The following is an 11,779-nucleotide window of genomic DNA, read 5'->3' as shown; positions in this document are numbered from 1 at the left end:
ATATTGTATTGGCAATGAGGGATATATGGAGACATGATGGCAGTATCACTTTAAATGCTTTTGCTGGGTGTTTAATATACAATAACCATCCTCTTATGGCCCAGGTAAGAACGTCATTAAAAACACCAAACCTAGTTTACTCTTGCCGCATTACTTACAAAAAAATCAGTAATGCATTTGTTTATTTCATCACTGGACACAAGTGAAGACAGATACCAAAATGAAAAAAACCCAGTGAAATTTCTTCCCTTTCCAATTTGTCACAAAACAATATTTTCTTTTATTTGGACACTTGACTTTATATACTCAACCAGTACAACAGCAGCAAATACTCAGTCTTTTTGAAGAAATAAAAGCGCCTTAACTAAAGCACAAACTGTGCAACAACCTATTATTATTTTTTGCAATTATGAACTGAAAACATAAGCCTTGGTCCAGCTCATGAAATACCTTAATGTTGAAACCAAAAGCTAATCTTAGCATTAGATGGTTTGTGGGGTTTGGGGGTTCAAGGCTTTAGGGAAGTTAAAATAAGTTTAAGCAGACAGACAGAACTGGTCTGATCAGAGAGAAAGCAGGCAGCGATGAGTCGACACTCACAGCTCTACTTCTTTACTCTGCAGCCCATACTGTGCATGTAACTGCATAAAATCAGTGTGTGTGTGTGTGTTAGTGTGTGATGGGTTGGTCTATGACAGACAGGGCAGTCATAATATCCACATCAGTTGCTGATGTATGGAGATCCTCTGGACTCTGCTCCTTGCTGGGGCCTGATAGAACACTGGAACACCCCTCTGTTCGTCTCCTTTTCTCTTCTCATTCCGTTTCCAAACAGCACTGCTTACTCCTCAGGCTTTGATCTCAGGGGCCGGGGTGTACAGCTGCTCGGAGTTCTCAGCCCCCAGGTCCTCTGGGTAATGCAAGACCAGAAAATGAGGAACAATTAGCAGAGTCATATCACTGAAACATGAATGGGATGAGTCATGATTTTCAAATATTCAAATCTTTGTTAAACTATCAAAAAAAAAGTTTTTAAATTAATGAATTAATCGTTTATACAACTATCGCTTTTAGTAGTTTTCCTTTGTTTTTACTGGCGCCTGGTAGTACGCCCATCGGGAGCAGCAGATTGATCCGGGATGCTGAGATGAAGCCAGGTCCATAGTCTCTGATTTTTGTTGCTATGGCACCCTGAGCACCACTTCATCCAGCTGACCCTCCAGCGACCGGACATTAGCTCGAAGCAGCCTTAGGTACCAGCTGGGTTAGTTTAGCTCTTATCCAGCTGTCTCTCCTCCCCTCCCTCTGTGGTGCTTGGTTCAGGTGGACAGAAGATGTCGTGGGCAGCGATCAACTTAACGTCTGCTTTGATCCAAACGCCTATGTCCGATGTGTAATTCTGCCACAGTAATACATGTTTGACAGTCAAAACAACAATGTAGGAGTTACGCCCCTGCACCTAGCGGCAGCGGTGGTGAATGTATTTGTGTGCGCATGTGCAGGAGGGTGGGGTAATCTTCCAATAGTTCACGATGACTATCGAACGGTACTTTGGCTTGAAATGCACATCCCTAGAACATACCACAAATCTACTGGCCCTCAAAACTACTGATACAGGAAACAAGCAAAGCAGCCTGAAATAGCTGCTAATGGCAGGATTCAGTCAATTTCCATGTTATTTTCTAGCCAGAGGTTTGTGAGCAGCAGGAGTATCCACATTCGGGCAGAGTTTAAATGCAATAACTTCAGGTATCCAGCAAGCAGATGTTCATACAGTACTACATGGTTGTCTTGTGTACATCTTCCACAGCTGTAATATCTTTTTAATGATACAATCTCAATCTTTGCCACCACGAAATGCAATCAGACATTGAGATCCTAACATCTTTGTATTCAAAGAGTAAAGGATGTCAGAGGTTTTCTCACTGACCTCCATATAGGCGTACTATTTCTGAAGCCAGTATTTTGTGCTAATTAGAAAAACCACATTTACAAACACTTTCACACCGGCTTTAGCATTTACCATTGTTGGTCTCCGTGTGCTGCTCCCTGCGCTGCGTCATATAGAGCCTGTTCTAGATCATAGGACTGTGACTAGCAGTGACTACATAAATGAGTGGCCAAAGATTGTTACCGGGAAGGACACACTTCCACAGGCCATAGGTTTTCCCCACAGCCGTCTGCCATAATCGGAGCGTGCCATCCTCCGAGCCACTGGCATACAGCTCTCCGTCCGGACTGAAGCGAACACAGTGCACTGGACCAAAGTGACCCTTATAGGACTCTGCAGACAGGAGGGGAAGCAACAGCATTAGATGTTTTATACTATATATTCTTTTGCTCTATTTTTTAACTTTGTATTATACTGTATTTGTATATGATCAGTCTCTGAATCAACATGTATTGTTCCTTAATTTGGCTCGTATACATTGTGTACAGAATGCATCTTTTTTTTTTTTTTTAAAAAGCTCACACTCCAAAAGGAGTAAAACGTTTCTAAAATGACCTAAAGGTGGAAGAAAAAGCATCTCTCTGCTCCTAACCTAGCTCTTCCTTGGTGCTGTAGTCAAATTTGTAGAGTTTGAAGTCTTCTCCCCCGGCAACAAAGAAGTCCTTCTCTGGGTGGAGGGAGGCTGAATTGATGGGAGCAGGGGCTTCTACTGTCTTGATCATGTCCAGGCTAGAACGTTAACAGAATCATTTTCAATCATACACTTCGGTTTAAGTGCTGCCGAGAAGCCAAAGTTCTACAGCATCACCATCTTTGTCAGTCCACACACAAAACCTCAGGCTCAAGTCGTAGAGTGGATGTGAAAAACAACACTTTATTGTGTGATTGTCAACCAAAACAGCATTGTTATGAAGTAATACAGCTATCAAAGATATGATTTGGAAAGAATTCCGTTCTATTTAAGTCACTGTGGACGGGTTTGTTTCCTGGATGTGTATAATGAGTGTGCAGTGTACCTCAGGGCATTGTAGAAAGCGATGGTCTTTCCATAAGTGATCACAAGAATCTCTCCATCCGCCACATACTCCATGCTGCTCACAGACGTGTCGAACTTCAGCGTCTTCACCTCCTCCATGGAGCTTCTGTCCCAAAGCCTGGAGACACACATACACACACACACTCTATGACTGTTTGACAGCTGAGAGCCTCTGTGACAGCACAGAACAGAATGATGAGTAAAGCTGGACACGTTTTAACTAAGGCACTGACACACACACACACACACACACGGCGTCCTTCACTGACCGTATGGTTTTGTCCTCGGCAGCTGAGAGGATCTGCTTGTCGTTGTTACACCATAAGGCTTTTTTTATGGCTGAGGTGTGACCTGCAATCTCCTGAGGTGCTTGAGGACACAAAGATGCAACAGCTGGTTACGTGTGCACACAAAAATTATACAGCACCAAATGATACATCAGGGGGCACCTCATAGTCTCAAGTACCAAAAAAAAAAAATACTTTCACACGCCCCCGTCTCCATGATGCGCCTTACTGTGTTTTTTACAGCTTGGGGAAAAGTTGTGTACACAAGGGAAGCACTCCTTGCATTGCAACAGACTGAACGCGGAGTCAAACACCCAACGCCAGCTGGGCTGAAGAAGCTGCACCGCAGGTGTAGAACCAGTGCCAAGCTAGCAGCTAGGAGAAGGAGATACAAGCCGGCTTTCCCATCGGTTATCATGAGAAATGCCAACTCTCTGTCCTACAAGCGTGACGAGCTACAGGCACTTGTGAAAATCCTGCAAGCGCACCGTGAGTGCAGTGTAATGCGTTTTGGTGAAAGCTGGGTGAATGATAGCATCCCTGACTCCTGTGTGGATCTACCCAGCTTCACGGTGGTATGAGCTGACAGAGACGCCAGAGCGAGTGGAGAGAACAAAGGTGGAGGACTGATTATGTTTGTGAACAACAGATCACTGTAGGGAGTAAGGAGAAGATCTGCTGTCAGGACTTTGAACTGTTGGCAGTCGGTCTCAGACCTCACTAGGTACTGAGGGAGTTCTCTCACATTGTCACCATTGTTGTTTACACTGACCCACAGGCCAGGCCTGGAGCTGTGTGTGCCGTCATCCATGTTGTGAGGATAAAGGTCTAGACCTGCTCTTTATGGAAAGCGTCTTGAGATAATGTTGTTTTGAATTGGCGCTATATAAATAAAGAAATCTAAAATGTATTCATTGTGATATTAGGAGATTTTAATCATGTCACCTCCCATCAGACTGGTTTTACACAGTATGCTGACTGTCCCACAGGGTAAAACAGGACACTTGTTCTGCTTTATGCAAATGCCAAGGAGGCATACACTGCTTCAGCCCTTCCAGCACTTGGCAGATCAGATCACAACCTGGTCTTTCTGAAATCTTCCAACAAACCCTGTTTACTGAGGCAGCCTGCAACCACCCACACAGTCAGGAAGTGGACACCAGAGGACAGAGAGTCTCTCTCAGGGCATCCTCTGAGTGCACGGACTGGGATGTACAGCTGGTGTCACAGGAAAACAACAATTACTAGGACACTGACTGCACTATGGACTACATTAACTTCTGTAGACATACCAGCAAAGACTGTACCTTTTTCCCCAAAAGTAAACCGTGGAACACCAGAGACACTAAGAAACTCTTTTTCAACCAGAAAAAAGAGGTCTTTAGGGATGGAAGCAAGGAGAAACACAAGGAAATGCAACAAGAGCTAAAGGAGTCTAAAGAGAAAGCTGCAGTACACCACTAGAGAGATGTGGAGGGGCATGAGGGTTATTACTGGCTATGAGCAGCAGAACAACAGTGGGTAATGAGGACAGGGCCCATGAGTTCTACAATAGGTTTGACACAGCGGCCAGTGTGTGCCCTGCCCATTCTGGCACAGCCTCACCCATCCCCTCCTCAGTGGTAGCTCCCCCCTCCACCGCCTTCATCGCAGCCCCAACACTGCAGCTGCATCTCCTGTCTCACCTGGGCCTCCCGGTCTCTAACAATAGATGAGGGGAGTGCTGAGCTCGAGAGGTTGTGTCCAGGAAAAGCAGCTGGGCCGGATGGTGTGTGTTGGAGACAGCTTAAGGTCTGAGGATCTGCAGCCTCAGCCTGCAGACCAGGAACATATGGGGGTGGAAGATGCTCTCCTCTACATGCTCCATCGGGCTGACTCTCACTTGGATGAGCCAAGTGGTTATGTGACGATTATGTTCTTTGACTTTTCGAGTGCTTTCAACACCATCAGACCTCACACGCTTAGAGACAAGCTAGAAGTTATGGGGGTGGGTGCCTCCTTCATTTCCTGGATCATGGATCACCTGACAGGACGTCCACAGTTCATCAGGTTGGGGAAATGTGTCTCTGGGATGGTGGTGAGCAGCACAGGGGCTCCACAGGGGGACTGTTCTGTCTTCATTCCTGTTCACCCTGCACACACACAGGACTTTATATATAACTCTGAGTCCTGCCACATCCAGCAATATTCTGACGACATGCTATTGTGGCGTGTGAGGAAGAGACAGGAAGGGGAGTAGGAAGGGGAGTACAGGGACCTGCTGAGAACATTTGGTGACTGGAGTGAGAAGAATGCCTCCTACTGAACACCTCCGAGACAAAGGAGAAGGTCATGGTCCAAGCCCCCACTTCACCCAGTCAACATTCCAGGAAAGGACACTGTAGCATTGCAATCCTACAAATACTGAGGTGTGCACCTGGACAATAAACTGGACCGGTCCCTGATCACAGATGCCCTCTACAGAAAGGGACAGAGCTGGCTAGCTTCCCTCAGGAGGCTCAGGTCCTCTGATGTCTGCAGTGACATGTTGCACAGGTTCTACCAGTCAGTGACGGCAAGTGTACCGTTTCATGCTGCAGACTGCTGGGGAGGGTTGAGAACACCGGGCAGCTGGACAAGCTGGTTAATAAGGCTGGCTCAGTACTGGGAAGGAGTTTTGATTCATTGGAAAAGGTGGTGGACAGACACGCACAAGCTGCAGGCCATCACGGACAATGTCAGCCGCCCTCTTCACCACATCCTGGCAGCACAGAGGAGCAGCCGCAGTGGACGGCTCCTCTCACTGCAGCTGAGGACTGAACGCTGCAGAGGGTCCATCAGGCTGCAGAACACCTCAGTCGAGGGCAGTGGCTCATGACCCACCCTCATTCTCTTTTTCCCTCCATCTTATTTTTTCTTATTTTTTTTACTGGCTTCACTGACTTTTATGTCAATTGACTGTGTGAGCTACTGGATACCTGAATTTCCCCTAGAAGATGAATTAATCTATCCATCCATCCGGTAGGGTGCAGTGGTTCACTTACCAAAGCACAATTCACTAAGAAACCCCAAAAGGGAAGCATGTTTTAAACCCCACTAAATTAACCAATCCTCTTACCTGCTTCGGGGTTGCTCAAATCGTAGATGCGCAGCAGCTTATCGTTTCCTCCAGTAAGCAGACAGTTGCTGTCCTGTGATGAGAGCCACAAGAAGTATATTAAGAGAGAGAGAGAGAGCAGCAGTTTTAGAAATATACCAGTTCATCACAGATTTATAAGCATGCTATTTCTTAAATCCAGACACTGCACTCACCTGAGTAAAGGTGACAGTCTTGACAATGTGTTTGTGCGCCAGTGTGAGGACCTCGTCTCCACTCACTGCATCCCACACCTTTCTGAAAAGCACAGATGTCATCTTTTAATAGACAATAGTTTATGTAGCAGCAGTGATATGAATGAATCAAGACCATTGTTCAGGGATTTTTAAAAGCTAATTGAGAAGACACATGGGTATTAAAGAGGGACTCTGTAAGGCCCAAAGATTATTGGCTAACCCACTAATCTTCTGGAACCCAGAGTCAGGACAAACATTCCCTCTTCTCAAATTCTTACTGGCCTGTTGCCATTTAGCTGAAGGACAAGGAGCGACCAGTTTGTTATCAATATCTAGAGGGAGCCCATCATCTTAAAACACGGTCTAGTATTGGCGACATCACATATAAACTGGGGTTTCTAAGGGTAATGACGCTAAGCTGAAAGGATCATTTGAATCTTTTGAAGTGGGGCTGTATGAAGTTCTTATCTATAGTCAGTGTATTGCAGTCAGCATGCCCCCAGTATGGAGAAGCAGGCTGGAATCTCAATGTGGATGCTAAACAATACACTGCTTTGGAAGGGGGCAGCAGCAAAACTATTATATTTCAGCCAGCTAAAAACAGTGTACCCCCGTATTTAGAGTTTTTAGACAGCCCTTTCTGACGGAAAATGAAGCTGTGCTCTCTCTTTCTCTCTTCTAAGCCAACAGTCTCCGCTGACAGAACAGAGCACAGGAGTTGCAGTTCTGCTGTTGCTTCAATAAACAAAGAGAGCCAAACTAACTATTTCAAAAATCCAGAGTCACACAATTACACATACAAACTAACTGATTAAGGCAGAGGCGACAGTCTAGCGATTCCCGTCTTCTGCTAGGTAAAACTCACTGTTTTTGTCAAAGGAGCCCCGTGGCTTTGAAGAGAAAGGGAGAGAGAGAGAAAACAGCTTCAGCTCACTCTTAGAAAGAGCCGTTTGATGGCAATGCAAAGCAGTGAACATATTCTCACTACTCCTGCAGGGGCTCCTGCCTGCTTCTCTAAACTGGGAACATGCTGAGAGCAGGCTCTTAACCTGCAGCTCACAACAACCTGCAGTTGCATGCATGTAAAGAGAGAAAGAGAGAGAGAGACATAGACAGACATATTCAGGATGACTGACTTATCACCATAGGCTGGTTTTTGTTGGCCCCTGACTGGGCTCTTCACTCACGCTGTGAAGTCAGCTGCAGCTGTGGCTGCCTTGGTGGCTTCTGTGTTCAGAGTGGCTCCCCAGACAGCGCCTTTGTGACCCAGAAACGTTCCTATCCAGTCCCCTGTGTCTCCCTGGCGCAACATGGGCTTGCCATCTGACAATAAAGAAAAAGCATAGTGCACAGAAGGGTTACATGTCAGCACAGTGTAGCGGCAGATCAGAACCTGTGGATGCTGCAGCAGTCAACAGGTGTGTCACAGGCTGCCTCACTCTGAGACCATGTGATTCTGCGTTGTGACAACTGACAGCAAATTTAAATCCGAGGGCTGAGGATAGTATTTCTGAATTTATGACTGGGCACCAGAAGCCTGTGGCAGTCAGATTCACTGTAATTACAGGTCCAACTGTGCGGACACAGGATGCAGCCATCAGCCGTCTTGGCACGACTTCAAGCTAACGTTAACCGTTGACACTACTGTGACTTTTTAAAAAACCTCATGTGCCTCAAAGCTGCCCACTGATCTCACCCTTGCAGGCGCTGATAAGGAAGTAGCCATAGGGAGTAATTCCACTGAAAGCCAGGTCCACCACGGGCCGGGTGTGACCGGAGCAGGTGAGCGGAGTCTGTCTCATCGCCATGGTCCTTCAGCCGGTCGGGAGACGGTTCGCACTGAGGGAGGAGCGCTAGCGGCTAGCTAGCTAGCTAGGCTAACGGGCTAAAACAATGACTAGACAAGCTAACTAGTACTTAGTTGAATAATTTGCGGTGGTCCTCAGTTGGCTGCTGGTTGGACTATAGCTTAAATGAGTGAGAATTAAATAGGTAAGTTTGTCCAAATTAACAGTGGGTCTCCCCCAGCGAAGGAATGGCTATCGTGCTAATAGCTACAACATTGCAACTAACTAGCAACGTGCAACGCGGAGTCACCACCGCAGAGACGATATAGCCGGTGTTCCGCTAGCCACAACAACCGTAATACTTCCGGTGTGATGTCTTTCATAATAAAAGTGCCAAACCTCAATTATTTGATCATGTCGATATTTGCTAGATAAATAAGACCTTATGACATAAACAATCACAAGAACAAATGAAGAAATTGATACATTATTAGCATCAAATTGTTGAATAATCCAGGCAAGGTTGCTATTCTATATTGTTTGAGGAACAGTTTATTACATCTCGTTTTTATTTGATGTCAGTTTACCAAACTTCATGTTAATTCTAGAAAAAGGCCTTCTCCTTCAAAGCCTCCTCATCACTGTGTTTATCTGTCAAACACATCAAGTAGGGCATAGTAAATATTTTCCAGCATGCTAGATACTAAAAAGCACATTTAGTTGGTAGGCATCAATATCTTCTCATTTTCTTTAATTCTTTAGTCTCTAAATTAATAACAAAATCTTTCTAATATTTTTGTAACCCTTGTTCGGATATCCAACAGTTACCTACTGTATTAGAGCGTATTTAATCACTTGTTGACATGATTAATCTACGGTTTGACTGAGAAAATCATATTCAATGCAACATGAATCATTAAAAATACTTTTCTTGGTTTTATTTTGAAGGCTGGAAAACGACTTCTTCTTCGTGTACTTCCTGCTAGGATCAGGCGTGCTGCTGCTCCCTGCAGGACACTCAGACTGATGACACACACTCCTCACACATACACGCGATAAGAAAGTTCATCCTCAAGCTCTATTTGTTTTTCTGCTCCTGTATTTCAGCTCAATGACCCGTCGGTCATTAGGCATCAGCCTAATTATGTCAGAACTGACATTATTTCCTTCAAAATATTCAGGGTATCATCATTCAGTTATCCTGTTGTAAAATACTGTTTCAAAACAAGATACGGTGAGAGACAAGATTACAAAAAGTTCATTTTAAACTAAGCCTGCATTATTTAATCACAATACATACATTACGCATTCATATTATTACCACTTCTTATGGTAATAATGTGGTGTGGTGGTCAGATCTGTGGTTGTATGTTCTCCTGGTGCTTGCTTGGGCTTCCTCCAGATGTTCCTCCACAGTCTAAAGACATGCAGGTGACTCTAAATTGGCCGTATAGGCGTCAGTGTGAGTGGTTCTCTGTCTCTGTGTGTTGGCCCTGTGACTGAGTGGCCCCCGCCTCTCACCCTGGGCTGGGATTGGCTCCAGCTCCCCCTTAAGATTAAGCGGTATAGATAGTGGATGGATGGTTAACGAGATAAATAGGCTAAAAAGAAACATGTCCAGAATAGCTGTGCTCCACATTCTCTCCTGAACGACAGTGTGGGTGCTGTCTGGGCAGTGTGTGAGTGTCTGTGTAAAAGTGTTACAACATAAATGAGCAGTGAATTCTCTCCTCATCATTTTGGAAGCCAAGATTGTACTTTTTACATCACTACATCGATTCGATCATTTTGGATTCATACTATTTAAAAAGAATATATAAGGAACTGATAAATTATAATGTATTATTGCGGATTGAGGCACCAAGCGGCACATTGTTATACAGTTTAGTTTATAATACAGTGTGCAGTTAGAATGAATTCCACTTAACTCAAGTCAGCTTTTACAGCTGCACCGTTAGAAATGCTTTGACAGTAGGGCACCACTTTTACTTGTCACTGTGTGTCTTTACACTGTGGAATCACTCATTTACTTTACTGACATACACTACTCACTAAAAGTTAGGGATATTCAGCTTTCAGGCGAAATTTCAGGATGAACCTAAAATGCATTCTAACCTTTCCAGGTGAACTTAATGTGACCTTCTCTAAACCTTTGAATGCACATGTCCAACTGTTCAGTGTCTCAGTACTTTCTGCACCAGCTGCTGTTCTCTAACAAGAAGCTTCACAGCAACATTCACAACAGGTTTGATCCATGAATCCACCAATACATTTCCTGCTTCAGTTAGAATTGGTATTTAAACAGTCCTCCTCATCCTGCTGTTCACATTCTGACATCATGAGACCAAGACGACACCTAACAGTTGATCAGCAGCACCTCAACACTGGAGGCTTCAAACAGGAAGTCCTCAGACGGAGGTGTTCACTGAGCTTAGAGGGTCACAGAGTGTCATCAGGAGGTTGGAACAGTGATACAGAGACTGGAAGAGTCACAGAAAGGAGAGGAGTGGACGTCCTTTGGCCACATCCCAATTTATTGAGACACTGAAATGTTTTGTTGTGGTATACCTACCACTGTTGGTAGATTTTCTTTCAATAAATTGTTTAAGATGAATAAAATTACCATTGCATGCTTCTACTTAAATGCCCTACTTTCATGATATAATATCACTGTAGCATTCACTTTTTACATTTTCCATACATTTCACCTGAAAGTCGAATATCCCTAACTTTTTGTGAGTAGTGTATCTGAGTATAGTCTAATTCCTCCACTAATAATAATACAGGAATATTATATTATCACTTTTCCTCCATATTACTAACTGGACTACTAACCTGTTTAAAGCGGCGGCTTAATCAATCACCACACAAGCAGGTTATTATAATCCTGTAATAATTATGACACCTTTCTGTTTTTTTTTTTTATGCTCACATGAATTCATAGTGATTCCAATGTATCAACACGTCCCTCACTTAGTAAAACAAAACCCCACATAAACATTCTCTAAGCAAAAAAAAGAATAGAATTAATATCCTGTACAAATATTGACCATTACAATCATGTCAAAAAAAAAAGAAAACTCTTGAAATGTTTTTTTTACTATAGAAAGTGAAGAGAAACGGATCACGAGTGATCAGTGTGATCTCCAGAGGGCGCACACAGCTCCTGTGTGTGTGTGTGTGTGTGTGTGTGTGTGTGTGTGTGTGTGTGTGTGTCATGGGGCAGAGCTCTTCTCACTGAAGATCCGGAGCATGGCAGCCTGCAGCAGGATGATGATGACACAGGCGGAGCGGGGAGTGTGCCTTGCTTCACGGCAGCGGGCAGAGATGGCGTCCCGGTGCCGGTGAATAAGCAGAAAAACAGAGCAGGGGGAGGAGGTGGTGGGAGAGGGGGGGGGGCGGGTTG

The 11,779-nt window shown here is 44.6% G+C and overlaps 1 protein-coding gene across 1 annotated transcript; it reads right to left on the bottom strand.

Annotated features, from left to right (window-relative positions):
• Positions 1-74: 74 nt before the first annotated feature.
• strap (serine/threonine kinase receptor associated protein) lies at positions 75-8,679 on the bottom strand. Its single transcript, XM_070853631.1, has 9 exons — positions 8,283-8,679; positions 7,774-7,909; positions 6,566-6,647; positions 6,372-6,444; positions 3,257-3,356; positions 2,968-3,105; positions 2,544-2,680; positions 2,135-2,284; positions 75-910 (listed from the first exon to the last, which is right to left on the bottom strand). Exons 1-9 carry the CDS (start codon positions 8,392-8,394, stop codon positions 849-851), a joined length of 990 nt encoding a protein of 329 aa, XP_070709732.1. The 5' UTR covers positions 8,395-8,679; the 3' UTR covers positions 75-848.
• Positions 8,680-11,779: the final 3,100 nt, after the last annotated feature.

This window comes from Pempheris klunzingeri, chromosome 22 (assembly GCF_042242105.1).
Source record: "Pempheris klunzingeri isolate RE-2024b chromosome 22, fPemKlu1.hap1, whole genome shotgun sequence".
NCBI classification, from domain to species: Eukaryota; Metazoa; Chordata; class Actinopteri; order Acropomatiformes; family Pempheridae; genus Pempheris; species Pempheris klunzingeri.
Note: the sequence above shows the minus strand (reverse complement) of the source record. Positions and strands in the feature narration are given on the sequence as shown.